General features: G+C 48.5%; 3 protein-coding genes and 4 non-coding genes across 7 annotated transcripts in view; 5 read left to right on the top strand and 2 right to left on the bottom strand.

The window, feature by feature from the left end:
- Positions 1 to 3,078, bottom strand: part of KIF4A (kinesin family member 4A) — a 28,420-nt gene extending 25,342 nt beyond the window's left edge. The window contains exons 1-3 of the mRNA XM_066627312.1: positions 3,013 to 3,078; positions 487 to 627; positions 232 to 346 (exon numbers count right to left, since the gene is read on the bottom strand). Of these exons, the coding sequence (XP_066483409.1) occupies positions 232 to 346; positions 487 to 609 (238 nt within the window). The 5' untranslated portion in view covers positions 610 to 627; positions 3,013 to 3,078. The remainder of the gene's footprint in view (positions 1 to 231; positions 347 to 486; positions 628 to 3,012) is intronic.
- Positions 3,079 to 6,647: 3,569 nt separating this feature from the next.
- Positions 6,648 to 14,617, top strand: PDZD11 (PDZ domain containing 11). Its single transcript, XM_066628378.1, has 7 exons — positions 6,648 to 6,717; positions 8,509 to 8,634; positions 8,910 to 8,993; positions 9,719 to 9,775; positions 10,469 to 10,567; positions 11,746 to 11,806; positions 12,896 to 14,617. The coding sequence occupies exons 2-7, from the start codon at positions 8,527 to 8,529 to the stop codon at positions 12,928 to 12,930; spliced, it is 444 nt and encodes a 147-aa protein (XP_066484475.1). The 5' UTR covers positions 6,648 to 6,717; positions 8,509 to 8,526; the 3' UTR covers positions 12,931 to 14,617.
- A 2,091-nt stretch (positions 14,618 to 16,708) lies between these two features.
- Positions 16,709 to 16,780, top strand: TRNAQ-UUG (transfer RNA glutamine (anticodon UUG)). Its single transcript has one exon. It is a non-coding gene; the product is annotated as a tRNA-Gln (tRNA).
- A 1,116-nt stretch (positions 16,781 to 17,896) lies between these two features.
- On the top strand, positions 17,897 to 17,967 carry TRNAG-GCC (transfer RNA glycine (anticodon GCC)). Its single transcript has one exon. It is a non-coding gene; the product is annotated as a tRNA-Gly (tRNA).
- Positions 17,968 to 18,011: 44 nt separating this feature from the next.
- On the bottom strand, positions 18,012 to 19,925 carry LOC136651665 (histone H1.3-like). Its single transcript, XM_066628267.1, has one exon. It carries the CDS (start codon positions 19,899 to 19,901, stop codon positions 19,422 to 19,424), a length of 480 nt encoding a protein of 159 aa, XP_066484364.1. The 5' UTR covers positions 19,902 to 19,925; the 3' UTR covers positions 18,012 to 19,421.
- TRNAF-GAA (transfer RNA phenylalanine (anticodon GAA)) lies at positions 18,152 to 18,224 on the top strand. Its single transcript has one exon. It is a non-coding gene; the product is annotated as a tRNA-Phe (tRNA).
- Positions 18,785 to 18,866, top strand: TRNAS-GCU (transfer RNA serine (anticodon GCU)). Its single transcript has one exon. It is a non-coding gene; the product is annotated as a tRNA-Ser (tRNA).
- Positions 19,926 to 20,306: the final 381 nt, after the last annotated feature.

Consider the following 20,306-nt stretch of genomic DNA (forward strand, 5'->3'; position numbering starts at 1 on the left):
AGGCAGGACACCATCAGAGAATGTCCAGTTACAGCACCTTGACTGTCCAGCTTGTTCAAAGCTTGAAGTTATTGTATGCTCTCACACACAGGAAGGCAACAAGCATGTGTGGCCTGTCATCCCAGAAACCATAAGCTGATATAAATAAATGTAAACTCCCACTTTGCCTTCGGAAAACTACTTCTCTGAAACCCACCCATTCACCTCCCCCTACATTTGCCATGCTCTCACCTTTGAAGATGCCCCTTACAAGGGGAGCAATACAGGTGTTGAAAACCTCCTCCTGCTCAGTGGATGGGTCAAAGACGTAATCATATGTAAAGGGCTTGTCACTGCCTAGAATTACCTGCAAGGATGGAAAGAGAATGAGGGCTATGCTTTTGCCCTTTACAAATTCAGCATTAATTAGGACTGATCCCTGTCCTTGTTTACAGAAGTGTGAGTCCTGCATTATTTCAGCCCCTTGAAGATGTAATCCTCCCTCACCTGTGGTTCTCCAGGGACAAAAGAGAGGCACATCTGGCAGCCCTCAGAAACCTCTTTAGCAACCAGCGGTCGGCATCTTAGTGCTACCTTCACTGTGATTCCCTTGTCTTCCTCTTGTGACATTATTATCTTCTTATCCACCTAAAAGAAACCAAAATGTCACAAAATGTTACTGCTTGGAAAATAGCACCGGAAGCACATATCTGACAGTGGCAGGCAACTGCTTTAATCATTTAAATCATAAGGTTTAATCATTTAATAGCTAGGAAGACAATTTCATTTAGCAGCAAAATCAGGACAACATCTTGAGTCTGAAATGCACACGCCATCCTTGCAGAGGAAACATTAGCAAATGCTAACAAGCTTTATGAGGATGTGTGTCTTACTGACTTTTGATTGTCTAATATCTGGAGACAATATTTATCCCAGTCTTCCTATAAACGGCTCCAGACAAAAAAAATTATTGATTGCAAATCTTAGGCATACCTGTTTGGGAACAAATCTTACTGAATTCAGTAGGTGTAACTTTTCAGTAAATTGGTGGTTCTCAGACTGTACAGCAGGCTCCCTCCCTCTTTAGGTGACACAGGTCACCTGCAGGGAAGGATGGAACATGAAGTTCTAGGAAGAGATGATCCGTAGACAGGCTGAGTTAGCTTCTCTGCTCCACTTCAGACTACTTCAGACTACTGGATACAATTGGTATGTCCCCAGCAAAGGGCTCTTATTGATCCATATGAAATTTGAAGGAGTGATTACCTCCTCCCCTGCCCCCTCAACCCAGGCTGCTTTAAGAAGAACTTTTACTTTATTTTAATGAAGTTCTGCCATGCATTTAAGAGGATAACAGAAATATTCTGTTCCATTTCTTCAATGCCAGTGATGGATTAGCACCATAATATCCGGATGCCTGTGTGCAGCATGGGTTTGATTAGGGAGAACACTGGGAGCTGTCCATAGCCAGTTATGCTTGTGGAATCACACCACAATGATTTCCACAGGAGGCTTAAGATGACCAAGTGCTTGAAGGATAGAGAAGACAGATTTACTGATCACAGACCATGAGAAGTCCCATCTTAGTAATACGGATGTTAACAGTGTAAATGCTGGAGGGGGACAAACCTGATGGCAGTGGCTAGTTTATCACTTGAGGGGCTGGTGGTCAGATCCAGCAAAGCAATACTACTTCAGTGGCATAGCTAGAGGGGGTGCAAAACACATTTTTGCAGGGAACCTCATTGCAGCCAGCCTTCCCCTTTAGAGCCATTCCAGATGGATTCTGTGATCAGTAGTAACCCCTGCTAACTGGTTAAGAGGCACTTTTTCAAGTGGGTGCTCCTCTTTTATTTAGCAGGGGGAGAGTAACTGGCCCACCTCACCCCAGCAGTGTCTTTTCTAGTGGCAGTCTGCTGGTGTTGCATCTTTTTAGACTGTGAGCCCTTTTGGGACAGGGAGCCATTAGCTATTTGATTTTCTCTGTAAACCTCTTTGTGAACTTTTTGTTGAAAAGCGGTATATAAATACTGTTGTTGTTGGTGGGTGCAAAGCAGAGGGGAGTGATCACCTGCACACTGCGGGGAGGGTCCCTGCAAAACTTAGCGCTTTGCACCCCGTCTGGCTGCGCCACTGCACTGCTGTGACGGATGAGACAGGATACTCTGAATCACAGAATTGTCAGTCATGAACTCACTAGGTTTTCTTTGGAAAAAAAACGCCATCTCTCTCCCAGTCCCCCCTTCAAGTGGGCCAGGAGGATCCTGCCACACCGGGAATGTTTCACACAGCGGTTCTCAGCCCTGTTCCACACACGCTTACTCAGGAGCAGGGTGTGCAGCGGGACTTGCTCCCGGCCCAGAGGAGTCGCAAGAGCTTCCCATGTACCAAACTGTTGCTGTGAGAGCACAAGGAGAACCCGGCTGGATCAGGCCCAAGGCCTGTCGTCTGTCCGGCTCCCCAGATGTCTCAGGGAGGACGCGAGAACCAGAGACCTCCGCCTGGCGCCCCCTCGCGCCTGGCAAAGGACGGAGCGGTGCTGGCAGCGGTGGGGCCTCTCTCTCTCTCTGAGCGTCTTTAGTCTGCGCGACTCGCCTGCGGAACTCCCCGCCTCAGGATGCGCGCAAGAGCCCCGCTGGCTCAGCCAGAAGCCCGCCCGCTGCAGCCCTTCTGCGGAGGACGCAAAGCCTCAGGCGAGGACGAGACCCCTCGAGCCCCACCTCCGCCCGCCCGCCCGCCCGCTGCGGTCAGCGGGGCTTCCCGGGAAGGCGCGGGCAGGACTGCGGCCCGCGGACGTCTGCTCAGAGGCCAGTCCCGCCGCGGTCCACGGGGCCGCTCCCAGGCGAGGGCGGCCGGGAGGCAGCCTCGGGGCCCGCCCGCTGCCTGCCTGCCTGCCTGCTCCGAAGGGAGCCCCGTGATGGTCAACGGGCCTCGCTCCCGGGAAAGCGCGGCCTTCCGCAACGGAGGGCCCCGTCGAGCGGGCCAGGCGCGGGCCCGATCCCGATCCCGCCCCCCTCGAATCGCGGGTCTTACCGGCCGCGGCGCCGTGACAACATTCAAATCGACGCGCCAACCGCGGCATCGCGAGACTGAGCGAGACGTGGGCTGCGTACGTCGGGACGTCACCGCGGTCACGTGGTGGGCGGAGAACGTGTAGAGCTACGAAAGGCTAGACTCGCTTCCGCGCGATCGGCGGAAACGGCCGGCCGCGGCGCTTTCGCCTCTCCCGGGCAGCAGAGGTGCGTGTCTGCAGTACGGCGCGAAGAAGTCCGGGAGTTAGTGTTCAGAAGCCGCAGAGGCAGAAAAGTCTAGACTCACCCCCCGGTCTATGTTCCGCAGGGCGTCTGGCCGCCATCTTGTCTGCCTCCTCGTCTCCATGGCAACAGCCCCGGCGTTTGGGAAGCCGAAGGGGCGGGGCCTGTTCACACGGCAACAACATTATCATTTATTTTTGTTATTATTGTTGAAGGTTCACAAATCCACCGAGAAATTCAAATCCGCTTTGATGACTGAGGGGCCGTTTCCGTTTGAAGGCTGCCAAGGGGCGGGGCTGGTGACGCACTTCCTGTGGAGGGCGCGCGGGGGATGCTGGGAAGATGCTTTTTCTGGGCATGTTCACATAGGAGAGATCTGTGCTGATGTCAAATGCAGAACTAGAAATATAGGGAGCCGAAGCCCAGAAAAGAAGGTGGTGTTTTATGACGGGCTTGTACCTATTGCAGTCCTTGAAAAATATCCTTATGCAAATGTGCCATTCTGAACATTAAGGATTTCATATAATGATGATAAATGGTGCCTCAGGACAGGATTGGCTTGTGGTCAGGTCAGGCAGAGGGGAATGTGAGGCCACCAGAGCGGACCCACTCTGATGAACATGGAGTTCAACAAATGCTCCAGAAGGCAGCCCCCCCCCCAAAAAAAAAAGGATTAAAAAAGATACTTCAACTGGTAAGGTGAAATTTTTTTAGGCTTGCAAAGCCAGGTGGATCCTGCCAGTGGTTAAACAGAAGTTAAAGCGCACTGGGTAGGGCTGAAAACCTTACTGATTTTTTTTTTTTTTTTTTTTGGTGGGGTGGGAATATTGTAGGCTGGTTACAGAGAAAATTCACTTGGTGGAAACAGGGCTGGTTTCCCCTTATTTAATTATTTGTTTTACTTTAGTTTAATTATTCATAATTTATTTTAATTTGCTTGATGATGTCTCTTCCAGCAAGTCATTCTAAAAAGTGGGTCCCAGTGCTAAAAGTTTGGGAACTGCTGCAATAAGGTGCTAACTAACTGTCGTTAATTGGTAACTGAACAATAAGGTGCTTTTAACTCTTAAATTTCATTTTCTTCCACAGAGTTATCTGTGTGGCATTTGCCATTTCTGCTGCCCTCTATTTTTTGTTGGGGTAAGTATTGCCTGTATCTACAGAATCCCCTCCCCCCTCCAACATTTGGAAGCAAAAGATGAAAACTTAATTTATTTATTTTTTTACAGGACATGTTTTGAAGAGTGAAGGAACTGAACTGCAGGACAGCCTGAAACACCAATCAAAGTTCTGTCCACATTTTTCCACCTTAGGGGGAGAATCCAGTTCAATCCATGCACAAATTCGCTGTTGTTTCTTCATCGCTCTCTGAACCACAGGAGTTCACCTGGCACACCAGAGCACACCTTGTGAGGAAAGGAGTTCAAAGTGCCCCCTTGCAGCACAGCAGCAGAAACCCACTGCAAGGTGCTTCCCCTATAGTACAAGCAGAAGGGGTGCTCTCAGCAATGGGTGACTAGGGCTGGAGATATGGCCAGCTTCAGGGAGGACTTTTTACCTATTTGAGGAACCTGCCCCCAGATGAGGAGCTTCTTGCAACAGATTCTGGGTCCATCTGGCTGCATTACAGCTGTTAGGATCCCTGTGGATCCCTCAAGGCAGGTGCCAGAGGTCAGCCAGATTGAGCAATGGCTCAGCGGACCCCCCCAGCATGGCCAAGCTCCAGCACCCAGTCCTGGCCAGCCACTGTAGACTACCTGCATGTGAGAGTGAAGAGAATGGGAAAAGCCACTGCCCACCAGTGAGCTGGGTTCCCGCACTCCCCCTAGCCTTGGGCAACCTGGTGTTAGCAATGCTAACCATATTAAAGGGATGAGGCAGAGGCTCAACAGGTGCCTGCTGGAAATGCTCTAGGTAGGAGGATTTCCTGCTACACCCAGGGGGTTGGACTGGATGGCCTTGTACATCCCCTTCCAACTTCATCATCTTTCCAGTTCCAGAAGTGAGGCTCTGCATTTGATTAGGAGCACTTTTGAACCCAGAGTCATTTTTTTGTGTCTTTTGTTATAGGAACTGGTTTTGTGGCCTTTTTGTTGTAACAAAATGGCCTGAAAAGAGCCTGGCTTCTGCTTCTCATGCGTAATTCAGTAGCAAGAGAAAGGAACTCTGCACCTGCTCAGATGCACACTTTTCAAATTGATGGAAACCTGGTGGAATGTAGGGAACCAGTGAGATACCACAGTTCCAGGCTACAAACTATAGGAGGGACAGGGAGGGGTGCATTGGAGGTGAGGTGGCCATGTATGTTGTCTGTGCTATTCTGGTAGAATCAGCAGAGATTGAAGGGGGTGCAACTCCATCACAAAATCACTGTGGGTCAAATCACCAGGCCCTAGGAGTGAGGGGATAGCAAGGGCATGCTGTTGTCCTCAAGATCAAAAATCTGAAGGAGATCTTGAGACGTGGAAGCCAACCCGGGATGAGTTCATGAGAGATGCTGTCACGATCCTGGGGGACCTCAATTGTTTTCCCCTTGATGGGGCCAATTCATGCTCCTTTCATGCGGGAAAGATCTGACAGGCCTTAGAGCAGCTGGTCATGGAGCCCACCAAAGGGCAGGTTACCATCTTTTGACACCAAAACCAACTGGAGGAGATGTGAGGAAGGCACCCCAAGAAGTCAGCCTCAGATGCATCTCACTCAACAAACTCCTGGATGCCAAGAACCATGTGGGTTTTGTGACTGCGACATGGTCAAACACCCATGTGGAAGGCTGGAAACTCCCAGACTAACAGGACGATGAGTGGGAAAGACATACTTGGATATTCTGCAGCACAAAATTCATGAGATAAGTGTCGGAAAGGGAGACCCCCCACCAAAGACCTCTCTTGAGAAAAACACAGAAGGGCCGCTCCTGCCCCCTCCAAGGAGAAAGCTGTGAAGGCAAATCCCAAGAGTCCCCTACCTCTGGCAGCCAGAGAAACCCCCAGGGTGAGCTGAGCAGGGGGGTGCTGGGGTCAAGACCAGTGGGGGGGGGAACTATACACCCAGCCACAGGCACCAATTCAGCCTCAGGATGTATGCACCATGCGTCACAAGGACACCTGAGGACAGAGCTTCTGGTCAAGAGCACTCTTCCTGCACCGGACTGGATCAGGACAGGCAGGTGGCCTGGGGGGGCATGTTTCCCTCGCCGTCTGCACAGGGGTCAGCAGTGCAGTGGGGGGTCCTGCTTCCACGCTGCAGCATCTTGTCCCAGAAGCCACGTGGCCGCAGCCAAGACCTCAGCAGCCCCACGAACTGCTCCAGTCCACTTGGGTGGATGAGAGACCCTTCCGAGTTCAAAGACTACAAATGGGCGGGGCTAGTGACACGCTGAGTGAGTGGGCAGGGCCCGAGCCGTACTTCCGGGGCGGGGCCTCCCACAGGCAGCGGGTAGGGGGCAGTGCGGCTGAGCCGGAAGTGGGGTGTCAGTCGCTGCCAGGTAAGGCGACGGGGCGGGCGGGCGGGCCCTGGGGTGGAGGATGCCGCCCGGCGGTTGCAAGCGGGGCCCCGGGGGGCCTGGGGCGAGGCTGAAGCGCCCTGCGCCTGTCCTGTCCCGCCCCTCCCCTCCCCGCCGGCAGCGTGTCAGGCTGTGGGGGCTTTGCCTCAACTGGGAGCGGGGGACGCACCCTCCCTCTCTCTCTCCCTCCCTCCTGGAGGGGGGTTGGGAAGGGGGTCCTGACCCGGATCGGTGGGGGCTGCAGAGAGCAGGCCCAGACCGCCTGGGGGGAGGTCAGCCTGGAGTGCTGCTGGGACTGGGCTGAGGGGAGGCGCTGGAAGTCTGGTCAGCCCCTGGGAGCACTGAGTGGCCGAGCAGCAGCAGGATGGACCAGGGTTGTGCAGCAGACGCTGACCCGCGAAACACTTCAGGTCCCCTGAAGAAAGGAGCCCTTGAGCCCCCCCCCCCAAGCCTTCCTGTTGCCCTCAACCCCTGCCTCCTGGAACCACCCGCCTTCCTCTCACCACCACATCTTGTGGCAAGGAGTTCCACATGCGAATCACACGCTGGGTCCAAAAGTGTTTCTTTTGTCTGTTTTGACTCTCCCGACACTCAGTTTCAAGATTCAAAGGCTTGGATCTCACACAAATGGTTTAACAAACACCATTCTGTTGTGTGCCCAGGTGCTTTCCCCAGTATGTTTATTCTAGGGTTGCCCCATTTTCTTCCTCACAGAAACTCTCATTTTTGAACATTTGCTTTTGTCTGAAGTCTGAATTCCAACTTCTGGACCGTCCACACGGTCAAAAAAAGCAAGCAAGAAAACTCTCTCTCCAGATAGGGACAAGGCTATTCAATTCATGACTCTTTTGCAGGTCAGTGGCCACAAGTAAAGTCAGTGACGTCCATGACTTGAGTCGCCAAAACCAGCATTTTTGGCAACTCAAGGAGTCATTTTGAGTCGAGTGTCCATCCCTGGTGTGAAGAAATAGAGATTAAACCCAGACCTGGCTGTGTCTTTCTGCCTGAGAAATTAGGACCCAAACAAAACCAAGTTGCTGTTGTGTCGTCATCGTCCCCCACCACCACATTATGGCTGAGAGAGCTGCTGTGCTCTTTGAAGCTGTGTGGTGGGAAGTTATTCCCTCACCAACTCTCTGTGCTGGGGGAAAGCCATATACTTCATTTACCTTTTATCTCTTTGGTGGGCCACAGAAAGCTGCCTTTGGCCTGATCCAGCAGGGCTCCTTGTACATTCATATTTTTTGTGAATTCAGATCACTTGGCAACCTTCAGTCTCGAGAGACTATGGTATCACTCTGAATGGTGGTTCTGGCACAGCGTCTAGTGTGGCTGAAAAGGCCGATTTGGGAGTGACAATCCCTTCCACACTGGGAGCAAGTGTAGTCTGTCCCTGGTCTGTCTCCCTGGCTATGGGCCTTCCTTCTTTGCCTCTTAGCCTCAGACTGTTGGCCAAGTGTCTCTTCAAACTGGGAAAGGCCATGCTGCACAGCCTGCCTCCAAGCAGGCCACTCAGAGGCCAGGGTTTCGCACCTGTTGAGGTTCATTCCTAAGGCTTTCAGATCCCTCCTTGTAGCACAGCTGTGGTCTACCCATAGGGTGCTAGGAATTCAGATCACCAACCTGGAAAAAGGGAGGGAGCAGTTTTCATAAATTCTGCTCTGCCTTGAAGCTTTTTTTGGGGGGGAGGGTGTATTGAAGAAGGCACCTATGCTACTTTCTCTTCTCAGGCATGACAGCTCACTCTAGGAAATGTCTGTTGTATTTTTCCAGCACTGCTTTGGCCCCAAAATGGATATTGGAGGAGGTGGCAGTAGTGGCCGAATCCCATACGATGATTACCCTGTGGTGTTCCTGCCTCCCTACGAGAGCCCCCCAACCTGGATTCCTCCCCACGAGGTATGTAACTGCAGATTCTTATCGGGTTATGGTGGTAGCCTCATAGTCCAAGCTGTGTCTAATTTTAAGGTCCTCACATCCATTAAGGTCCACACACCTCACTGGTGTTTGCTTGTAAGGTTTGAAATAGAATAAGAGCGAATTTGTGATTTGTTACTTAGCAAGTGCTGTGCTTGGTCTTTTCAGAACAGAACTATAGTATTGTGCAATGAACTCCATTGGTGTAACATTTCCTGAGTGGAATGAGTTATATTTGTATGTTTGGTTTTCCCTAGAGAATTTACCATTCTGATTATAACAATGAGCTGACCCAGTTTCTGCCTCGTACCATTGTGCTGAAGAAGCCTCCAGGGGCTCAGGTGAGGTTTGACCAACCCCAAATGAAACTGCGACTAAGGGGGAATGCTTCAATATCACGGAGGCATCTTACATATTGGTTAACTGGGTTTCTCAGCAGAAATGTTTCTTATCCTTGGAGGGTCTTTTGTACCCTTTCCAGAGCAACCACACTGTGTTCAAGCCCTATAAGCAGCCAAGTGCCTGACTGTGAGACCAGGAAACTGGCAGCATTAATAATTTTGATCAAAGGGTGTATTCTGTAGCATATGCAGAATAGTGAGCTGGTTGGCTAGCAATTTGGGGTTGGGGTTGGGGAGAGGGCTGAGTTGGTTAGAACAGAGTAGAGATTCTTTTTTTTAATAAAGAGTAAGTCAGGTTTCCTTTCTTGGGACAAGCTTTGTTTATCTGTTAGCAAAAGTGAAGAGTGTGCAGAATTAGCACATTTTCCCAAATCATAACTGGTAGTTATAGAAAGGTGATGTTGAGGATACTTCTAAATAGATATTTTTGAAAGGAAAATTTTCAAATTTACCAGGCAAGACTTACTCCGTCAATCTGTTTGTTGTTATAACCCTCAGTACTCCATAGACTGTGAGTTACAGTAGGGATAGAAAGAGGAGATGAATCCCTGTTGCCAAAACCCTCCATAGGGTTAGGAAGAAAAAAGAATCGAGAAAACAAATTACATGTTGAATATTACAATTCCTTGTCTCCAACCTCTTCATACCTTTCATTTCCTTCCTAGCTCGGGTTTAACATAAGAGGAGGAAAAGCATCTCAGCTGGGAATATTTATCTCTAAGGTACGTCAGGAGACAAGATCTCTTGTCTCAGTGGTCTGGATGGCTGCTTCTGATATTTTTTTTTAACAAGTAAACTACTTATATGTACCAATGTTAACATGTATTAACTTACTTTGATGTACAGCTTATAGCCTTATCATGTTCGACAAATAAATCTTTTATAAAAACTTGATTTCCTTCAGTTTAACTTCCATTAATATAAGTTTTATAGAGGTTTTTTAACCAGTGATTCCCAAACTAGTGGGTCTCAATCTACCTGTCAGAAAGCACTCATCTCTAACCCCTTAAGGGGGGTGGCAGCAGCAGTGTGATCCCCAGGATCACGCAGCTACCAGGGACAGTGGCAGTGCCAGACTACCTCTGGCAGCACCAGTGTTTATTTTAGGATTGCCACATTTTCTTCCCCCCAGAAACACTTTTAAACACTTACTCTGGCAGCGCTGGCCTTCTGGAGGGAGGGTGCAGGGAGCCCCACGGATGCCTCCACAGGGCTCCCCAAGCCTCAAATGAGTAAAAATAGCAATTGGAACCCACTCCTGGTTTCACAATTGAAAACCAGAAGCGGATTCAAATCACTTTTACTTAATTCTGAGGCTTGGGGACTGATCTGCCCAGGAATTGGTGAAATGGTGGTGTTTAGCAAGATATGGCTGTGGTTTTGACTGACTTCTGTCTTCCCTCTTCTGTCTTCAGGTGATCCCAGAGTCAGATGCGCATCGAGCAGGACTGCAGGAAGGAGACCAAGTTCTCGCAGTTAATGATGTAGATTTCCAGGACATTGAGCATAGCAAGGTGAGATGTCTTCCTCTTGTTGGGAACTTTGTCTGGGGAGAGGTCCTTCTACATTTAGGGTAGGTAAGTATAGTAGTCAGGTGTGAGACACAGCCTTGAAAGCACACGCTGCAGCCACTTTGTTGGAGTTCCACAGGTCTGGGCCTGTCCAGTGCCTTTTGCAAGGGCAGAATTCAGGGTGGGCCCAGAAAGCCCCACCCTGTCTTGTTACTGCTCTTAGCATTGTATTTTAACTTTAACTTTTGTTACGCTAACAATGGCACTCTGCTTATTCAGAGAGAAAGGCAGGATATAAATCATTTAAATAAATACTGTCTTTAAAAAATTAAAATAAAATAATTAAGTCTGTGTAGTATGTGCATTTTTTTTAAATGTACTTACTACTAAGTAGACTACAACAGGTTCCAGAATGCCTCAGATCTTTTTGTTGCATGTTTATGTGGTTTGCCTCTTGACCTGTGCCTTTTAATAATAGATGATGACTCACATAATACGTTGAGCCACATTTCTAATTTGGCAATCTATTTGATGAAGAGTAGGCAAGCAAGTTGTTCACTGGCAAAGGAGGAACACCGTAGATTCTTATTTGCTATGCCTATAAATCTCTCGTCCTTTGGAGGGCAATATTAAATATTTGACCAGTGTTTTTCAAAATGTGCTTCTAAGAGCCCTGGGAGACCCCGTCAAGGGCTCAATGTGCACTCCATAAGTGGCTGCCATCTTTGTGGGGCTGCTGCACTCCACACAGGCACTCTGTGGTGCCCAGAGTCTCAATTTAGGAGCATAAAAGGCTTCAGAGACCAAAAAGTCTGATATCCGCTGTATTAGGCTTCAATTATGTATGAGAATTCTTGTAAATACATTTGGAGGGCACCATGTGCCATGTATGTACACAGGAAATGCTCACTATCCCCAAATGATATGGACTGCCTTTTTGCTTAATTAGAATTTCACTCCTCTGTGGATGGAGTCCTGCCTGAGAACTGTAGTAAGAATGTTTAAATGCCGCCTTTTGACACAAAGTTCACAATGCAGCTCATATAACAAAATAAATCAATAGATTGGTTTGTAGATGTACTGCCCAGAGTTCTAAAGGAAAGCAGGGATATTCATTAATATGGCGCAATGAGATACCATTTGGAGTTCAACTGTTCCCTTGTTTTGTGTCTTTTACCCAGGCTGTGGAGATCCTGAAAACTGCTAGGGAGATCATCATGAGAGTTCGTTTCTTTCCTTATAGTAAGTTCTGCTGCTACTCTGTAAAATCCGTAGCTGATGTTAAAACATATCAAATGTTTGGCGGTTCATTGCTCTTTGCCCTTGCAACAGCTCTGCAATACAAATCACTATTATTCCTACTTTTATAGGTGGGATTGACTTGGATTGAATAGCATACACAAAGCCACACCATAAATGTATTACTGACCTAAAAAGAACACCTTATCCCCCTAGTCAGATTTTGGTAGTAATAATTTCCATAAAAATGCAGTTGGCAGAATCACCTTCCATCTTATAGTTTGCTTTAAACAGCTTCTAGGCACGATAGTTCAGTGTTGCCTCCCTGTTCAGAGGCAAAATATTGGGGGGGGGTCTTTTGTCATCACCTCTAGCTGGTGGGCTTCCCATTGGAGTATCCAGTTGGCCACTGTGGTAAGCAGAAAGCTGTCTTGGGCAGGGGGCATCATTTGTTAAGGTCTTCCAGACCTATGGTGTAGTCTCATTTGGAATGCTCTGTACATTTCTTTTTGCCACACCTGGAAAAGGAAAGTGGAGAACTGGAATAAGTGTAAAAGAAGGCAGCCAAAATGATTGGAGAGCTGGATAACCATAACAAGAAAAGGCTAAAATGTTTGGGGCTTTTTAGCTTGGAAAAAAGCAGCTATGCAGGGACATGATTGAGGCTTACAAAATTATGTATGGTGGAGAGAGAGAAAAAGGGAGGCCACTTCACTAGGAGTAAAGCAGGGGGTTATCTATTGAAACCGATTGATGAGAGATTCAGGCTAGACAAACTGAGGGGATGCTTCACACAGTGCATTGTTGGTTTGTGGAATTCATTACTGCAAGGTGTGGCTTTAAAAGGGGGTGATTGAACATATTCATGGAGACCAAGTCTGTCACTGGCAACTAGTCATGATGGCTTTAGCTAACCTCCAGCAGAATGCCTCTGAATGCCAGCTGTAGGGGAGAAGTATGCCCTCCTGTCCTGCTTGTGAGGTTTCCCAGAGGCAGCTGGGGGGCGGGCCTTCTGTGGGGCAATAGGGTTCCTTTGGACCCCATCCAGCAGGACTGCTTTGATATTCATTCTGTTTCTCACTTCCCTTCCAGATTACCAGAGGCAGAAAGAGAGAACGGTTCACTAGATACTTCTCAGCTCCGGCCTCCTCTGTGGCAAGAGTTCACCAGCCTCCAAACAGATCTTCTTTTGGGGGCTACTTTTTTTCTGAACAGTGCTAGGGACTTTCAGACTCTCTTGTGCAAGCTCCTGCTTTGGGCTAGTGGAGGTGATTGTGGCACAGGCCTGCCTTTTTGGGTGGAGGGGTACAGAGCAGAGTTGAGTCCCTGAAGAGAACCAAGCCACTTCTTACTTCACAAAGTGGGACACAGAGAGTAGGACTTAAGCTTTTAGCTCTTTTGCTGAGCTGGGAAATGACTGTTGATTTACTGAGCATGCCAGCACCAGAGGACATCCTTATGTGCTGGGGGACTCTTTATCCAAGAGCTTTTTTTTTTGTCATAGTTGCCTTATCTTTTCTGGAAAAAAGGGAGAAGAACAAGAAGCATCAGGCATAGGCAGGAGCAGCAAATGGGACTTCTGGCAGAAAGTGCCTTCAGATAGGTGATGGGCTTATGGTTGTGGTTTGGGGCACAAGATATTGTGGACATCTGTACTAAACCATAGTGAAATGAATGGGGCTTGTTCCTGGCTGCTTCACTGAACCTGTGCTGGAAGAACTTCAGATTAAGCATGCATTTGTTCAGTTTCGTGAAAGCAGAGCAGTTTAGGAATTGGCATAGTTTCAGATAGTAGTTGTGCTATTGGAATTAGTTGCTACCCCACAATTCTGGGGAAGGATTGGGAGTTTTTCTTTTCAACATAAATTTCTAACTGTAAGTATCAGTACTGAAAATGCAGGCACTCTTATTTTAAATATGTAAATAACCAGGGAGGGGGGCGCATTCTTTTCTCTCCTCTGTTTCTGCCATCACCATATTGTTCTCTGTGCTGCCTGATTCCTTTCCTTTATTTCAACCATCTCTATTCCAAATATTACTTACACAGAAAAAACCATGTAGATTCTGCACTCAAAAAGGGTGTGCAGACCTCAGTGTAAATTAAACACTTCTAAAGTATTAAAACTGAAATTGTTCAGAATTCTGTGGAAATGAACGATCATTTCTTGATGTTATCACAAGCACGCAATGCAACAGGCTCATTTATAACCTTAATCTGCCAAGGCATTCCGAAAAAGGGTGTGTGTGGGTGTGTATATAATTCGAAGTCTCTGGTTCTACCAGCACCACATACAGTCAACTTAGTTAAAGTTATGGAGCGGAAAGCTGCTGCTGCTGCCCCTGCTACCACCTGAGTAGCAATACAACTGATAGTAGGGTTTCTGCTTTTCATAGCAGGATTTTCTCCCCAGCTGCTCTACTTGTTTTTCAGTGCAGGTGTCATTTTAAATAAAGGTTAATTAGCTTGAGCTTCAGTCATGTAAGAGGTGAGGCAAAGAAGAGGTGCATCCTCACTTTGGCAGAGCCCCACCCAGAAAACCTACAACTGTGTTTTCCTTCACTTTGGACACTGAGCCTCTGGGTGGTGACCGGCATGAAGAAAGGGGGAATCGAGAAGCACCTGGATGCATAAACCGACTTGCTAGGGAAAAGGGTTTCAGTCCTTTGGGGGGGGCGGCATTTGTTACGTGCTGTTCAGGTCCTCGAGCAGAGATCCTAGGGAAGCAATAAAATGTTACTGCTCTGTTCTGGATTTTGCTATGACAGCTATTTGGAAAGATGTCAATATTTAATAAAACAGTGTTCACAACAGAACTGATGTATTATTCAGTTGCCTGGGGGAGCTGCTGGGCAAATTGGGGGCTAGCAATCCCTGTTACTGCTAAACTGGATATTTCTGTGTGGTCCGTGCCAGCTAAAACAATGACTGCAGAACATCAGACTTTGTTTAATGGGTACTGCAGGTGATCTCAGTATACAACCATGTGGCAAGAAACAGGACCTGGAGTAGCTGTAGGGTTCCTAACTGCTGGAAAATGTTCTGAGCTGCTACCATCATAAAGAACATAAGAACAGCCCCACTGGATCAGGCCATAGGCCCATCTAGTCCAGCTTCCTGTATCTCACAGCGGCCCGCAAAATGCTCCAGGGAGCACACCAGATAACAAGAGACCTGCATCCTGGTGCCCTCCCATGCATCTGGCATTCTGACATAGCCCATTTCTAAAATCAGGAGGTTGTACGTCATGGCTTGTACCCCGTAATGGATTTTTCCTCCAGAAACTTGTCCAATCCCCTTTTAGAGGCATCCAGGTCAGATGCCATCACCACACCCTGTGGCAAGGAGTTCCACAAACCGACCACACGCTGAGTAAAGAAATATTTTCTTTTGTCTGTCCTAACCCTCCCAACACTCAATTTTAGTGGATGTCCCCTGGTTCTGGTGTTATGTGAGAGTGTAAAGAGCAGCTCCCTATCCACTCTGTCCATCCCCTGCATAATTTTGTATGTCTCATCCCCCCTCAGGCGCCTCTTTTCTAGGCTGAAGAGGCCCAAACGCCGTAGCCTTTCCTCATAAGGAAGGTGCCCCAGCCCCATAATCATCTTAGTCACTCTCTTTTGCACCTTTTCCATTTCCACTATGTCCTTTTTGAGATGTGGTGACCAGAACTGGACACAATATTCCAAGTGTGGCCTTACCATCGATTTGTACAACGGCATTATAATATTAGCCATTTTGTTCTCAATACCCTTCCTAATGATCCCAAGCATAGAATTGGCCTTCTTCACTGCCGCCGCACATTGGTCGACACTTTCATCAACTTGTCCACCCCCCCCCCAAGATCTCTCTCCTGATCTGTCACAGACAGCTCAGAACCCATCAGCTTATATCTAAAGTTTTGATTTTTTGCTCCAATGTGCATGACCTTACAGAACATCGATTAGGGTGGATGGCCCTATCAAAAATGGACGTCATTTTTGATGCAGCTCTCAACTGAGATCTCACACAATCACAGCACTTCTCAATGAACAGACATGCTTCTCCTGTTTACCCCCCCCCCCAGGTATTATCCCTCTGTGTTGAAGTGCAGGTTGCAAGCCCCCTAGGCACAGGCATATTTTGCCATCCACTTGGCAAACTACTGGGGATGATGTTATGGTTATTCTGACCCTCAAGACCAGGTGTGCTACTGTACATTGGTGTGCTGTGAATGGTGCGCAGGTGTGCTGCAGGAGTTTGGAACACAGCGGTTGGAAAGCACTCAAAAACTCTTCTAGGTTTGGCAGCTGTGTTTCTGGGGCAACTGTCTTATACTTACTGCAAGCGGAGGAAGAGATAGTTTGTCACTAGTAGAGACAGTTGCTATAGAAACAGCTGCAGAACCCAGAAGAGATTCCTGGAAGTGACATCACAAGAGGCATAGAGATCAGTGTCCTGGGAGAAGAAAAAGGTAGGAAATTGCTGTTCAAGATGAGTTGTATTGGCCTGGCCTGCTTTTGTGTCCTGCCTGGGCACTTCTCCAGGGCACCTGCCTGACCTGGTCTGCCTAGGACCCTGCAGATCCAGCAGAGCAAATCTGTGTCCAAGAAACCAGGAAGAAAGTTGTCCAGCGCAGAAGAGCTCTCTACTGAGCCCACTGGAGAAGTAAGCAAAAGGGGATTTTGTGTGTCAGAGTCTGAACAACCATGGCACCCTCCAATCTGCTACAGCCATTGCATGCTTTTAGTTCTCTTCCAATCCGAAATGGACTGTTAGAATTGGGATGATGCCTGCTTGTCCTCTCCAGATTTCCCTGACTTTCTGCAAGGACAGTTTCAAGAGAAAAACAACTGTGATTGGTGGAAACAGGCAGGTGTAATGATCTTTGGGTCAAGGAGAAAAGGCAAAACTTAAACTGAGGAGGTGGTTCCATGGTGTAATGGTTAGCACTCTGGACTTTGAATCCAGCGATCCGAGTTCAAATCTCGGTGGAACCTGCTTTTTTTTGGAGGGGGAAGAGGATCTCCCCCACTTTCTTCTCAGCTAGCCAAAGATGATGCTGGTTACAAGGTTGCAGCATCTCCGCGAGTAGAAACAGCCAGGAACAAGATCAGACTGAGCCTCTGATCCTAAGCAAGGAGAGAGCAGGCGCGGCAGTGACGTTGCTAGAGGGGGGCAAGGCGCCTCCGTTTTGTACCCACCTCCTGGAAGGGCTCCGAAGAGGAGGCTCCCTGCGCAACTTAGTGCTTTGCCCCCTCTAGCTACGCCACTGGGTGCAGGTCTAGAATGCTCACAGCTCCAACAAGCCAGGAGCAAAACCTCTTAGTCTGAGTGCAAAAGGTGCCAAAGGAGGGAGAGGAGGGTAGGCACCGTAGCAGATGAGTTCCACACAAGGTGAGCACAGATGAATCAGACCTCAGTCCCACCGAATTCAGTGCCTTCTCTTCCCATTGTAGCCAAGCAAGAGGACCCCGGGAAGCCCCCCCGCCAGAGAGGACTTGCAGTCAATCATCCCCTTCCCTGTTGTGTGACGTCTGGCCCCTGATCTTCAACGATACACTGCTCCTGCATATGGAGGGTCTATTAAGTTTTCCAGGGCTCAGCGCCAGTGGCAGATCTCCCCGTCTCCATAAAGTTGTCTAATCATCTTTAAGTCAAAGTTTCAGTCTGATTTAGTGTCTCCCGCCCTCTTATCTTTTCCCTAAGAAAGTGTTTTCTGAGTTTACTATTTAGAAGCATCTGCCTGCCTGCCTGCCTGCCTGCCTGGAAATGAAGCAACAGAAGCCAACAGCCTGGCCAGGCGAGTTCAAGGGTTAATGCTTGATTTCTAGCAATGCGTTAAAGGAAGGTAAGGATGCAGACCTTTGCTCACTTTCCTGGGAGTAAGTCCCATTGAACTCAATGGAACTTACTTCCAGACATACATAGGATTGTGCTGTAAGTGTAACAGAACACTCGTAGGGCAGGACTGAGAACTGGACTTATGAGAACTGAGGACTGGAAGCTTGAGAACACCCAACACTTCTGAAAAGACAGTTTCTTTCCATTAGAAAGGAGCAACCACACTCCTGAAAGTTCTACATTAACAAGAGACTACAACGGCTTTAACAGCTGCATTGGTGGTTCAGTGGTAGAATTCTCGCCTGCCACGCGGGAGGCCCGGGTTCGATTCCCGGCCAATGCATTGCAAAGTTTTTTTTTTGTTTCCTTCCCATCTATTTTCACACAACTGATTACTTTTTCTTTGCAGAATAACACCTTGCATGATCATCAAGCACAGGCATAGGTTGTACTAGGTAGTGACGCCTTTGCAGTTGTGAAAATGTAGTTCTTTCATTGGAAATAATATCAAACGACTTTTCCAACAAGCCGAAATAGCTCAGTTGGGAGAGCGTTAGACTGAAGATCTAAAGGTCCCTGGTTCGATCCCGGGTTTCGGCAGCAATGAACGTTTTGTTCCCCTACCTTATGAAGTTGCCATTAACCTTCTACAAGTCGCTGATTAAAAGCATGATCGTTCACGGCCCGTTTAAACCATTTCAGCCCAGCGTTGCATCTACGCAACAGGGATCAAATGTGTACACCTGTGGGCTGGGCAGAAATGGGTTAATTTTGCCTGGACCATCAGCAGTGACTGCTGAAGACGCAGGTTCTGAGTTAGAAAAGAAGGTTCTTCATTCCAATGCAAGCTCTTTCTCCCAGATGTCCATCCTATTCCTGGGTGTGTGATCCAAGGCAGAGATAAACCCCACTGGAAGAGAGACGAACCATTAAAGAACCCACAAAGTGTTACATACAAAGCTGTTCTCTTGAGCTCTCTGATTGAATAGTCTTTAAAGGAAGCATCAGGGCAGCTCTGAAGAAAAGATCAGTAGGAGGTGAGGTGTACAGAGGTTGGCTTCAAAACTGATTTTTATTGGAAATTATGAAACATGGGAAATCACTTGCAAAAAGTATTAAGAAAGCAAAAGAGAATGAAGGAGATGCCAAATCCTATAGCTGACGAGGTGGCCGAGTGGTTAAGGCGATGGACTGCTAATCCATTGTGCTCTGCACGCGTGGGTTCGAATCCCATCCTCGTCGACTGTAGGTTTCCCTGGTTTGGTTTAATTTTCTTTTTGTTAAATTCAAAGCTACAATTACAGAGAAGGGGGGCGAAGGCCGTCAAACGAACAGCAGTGCAAATACTGCTGTTTTATTCATATAAAAACACTATGCATTTGTTGCAATAGGCATGACTAACTTAACCCATTTCTGCCCTGCACACAGGTGTGCACCTTTGGTCCATGTTGCGTATATGCAACGTTGAGCATTAACCCGAGGCAACTGTGGTTTTAGGGTTCTTCCTCCCTCCCCCCTCCCCACAATGTTAGTATAAAGAAAAAGCAGAGGTGCACGAATCACAGAGTACACTTGTTTGGAAAACTGTCACTGTGGAGTACGGTTAAGAGCTTACTTATAACCACTTGAAGAACATGGGGGCGCACGCTGGGTGCAATTCTAAGGCTCAGAACATCGCAGTCTGGACTGCAGCTTGGGGCGAGCACAGATGGGCGACTTCTGCTCTTTTCGGGCGGTTTTGGGTGGCTCTTAAAAGAGCCGTTGGATTGCAAAGGCTGCTGCAGCTATTCAAAATCTTCACTTCTTCCTGCTGACCACCTTCGCGTTGGTGGCCTTGGGCTTGGCCTTCGCCTTGGGCTTCAGCGCTTTGGCTGGGCTCTTGGTGATCTTCTTGGTCTTGGTGATCTTGACCTTCTTGGGGCTCTTAGCGGCCTTCTTAGCCCCTCTTGCGGCCGAGGTTGCTTTGATTGCCGTCTTGGTCTCCACCTTCTTGCCCTTCTTAGCGGCTGCTGCGGGCTTCTTGCCCTTGGCCCCGGCCTCGGACTGCTTGCCGAGCCGGAAGGAGCCGGAGGCGCCCGTGCCCTTGGTCTGCACCAGGGTGCCCTTGGACACGAGGCTCCTCAGGCCCAGCTTGATACGACTATTGTTCTTCTCCACATCGTAGCCGGAGGCGGCCAGGGACTTTTTCAGCGCCACCAACGAGACACCTCTGCGCTCCTTGGAGGCGGATACCGCCTGAGTCAGCAGCTCCGTCACGACAGGTCCGCAGTCAACCATCCTGGACTCAACTACCTCAACGCCACAGCCAGCCCAGACTGAAAGGTGGCTAGCCACAGAGCCTCCTATTTATAGAAGAGGAGCTGCTCTCTAATTGGTGCGTTCTAAGCAGCGCTCCCCGCCAATCAGAATGCCTCCCGGTCCTGGCATCCTGGAGTTTCTTTCCGCTGCACGGAAGAGCCAGAGTCCCTTGGGGATTCCTCCCATCTTGGGCAAGAGTAGGTTTTGGGCACCCATTGAAATCAGTGGGGCTTACTTCTTAGTAGACATGCTTGGGCTTGTACTGTAAAATGGGGTGCATGAAAGTCCCACTGAACTTTCAGTGAGATTTATTCCTGAGTAAAGGCTTACCCAGTAAGACTGCACTCCTATCCACACTTACCTGAGAGTAAGTTCCATGGACTA

Source organism: Tiliqua scincoides, chromosome 5 (genome assembly GCF_035046505.1).
Source record: "Tiliqua scincoides isolate rTilSci1 chromosome 5, rTilSci1.hap2, whole genome shotgun sequence".
NCBI lineage: Eukaryota > Metazoa > Chordata > Lepidosauria > Squamata > Scincidae > Tiliqua > Tiliqua scincoides.

What these genes read in the sequence shown, in the direction of transcription:
- PDZD11 (XM_066628378.1), top strand. Translation starts at nt 8,527, where the DNA reads ATGGATATTGGAGGAGGTGGCAGTAGTGGCCGAATCCCATACGATGAT. An exon ending in TGGGAATATTTATCTCTAAG is followed by an intron (nt 9,776 to 10,468) that starts GTACGTCAGGAG and finishes TTCTGTCTTCAG; the next exon opens with GTGATCCCAGAGTCAGATGC. An exon ending in AGTTCGTTTCTTTCCTTATA is followed by an intron (nt 11,807 to 12,895) that starts GTAAGTTCTGCT and finishes CTTCCCTTCCAG; the next exon opens with ATTACCAGAGGCAGAAAGAG.
- LOC136651665 (XM_066628267.1), bottom strand. Translation starts at nt 19,901, where the DNA reads ATGGTTGACTGCGGACCTGTCGTGACGGAGCTGCTGACTCAGGCGGTA.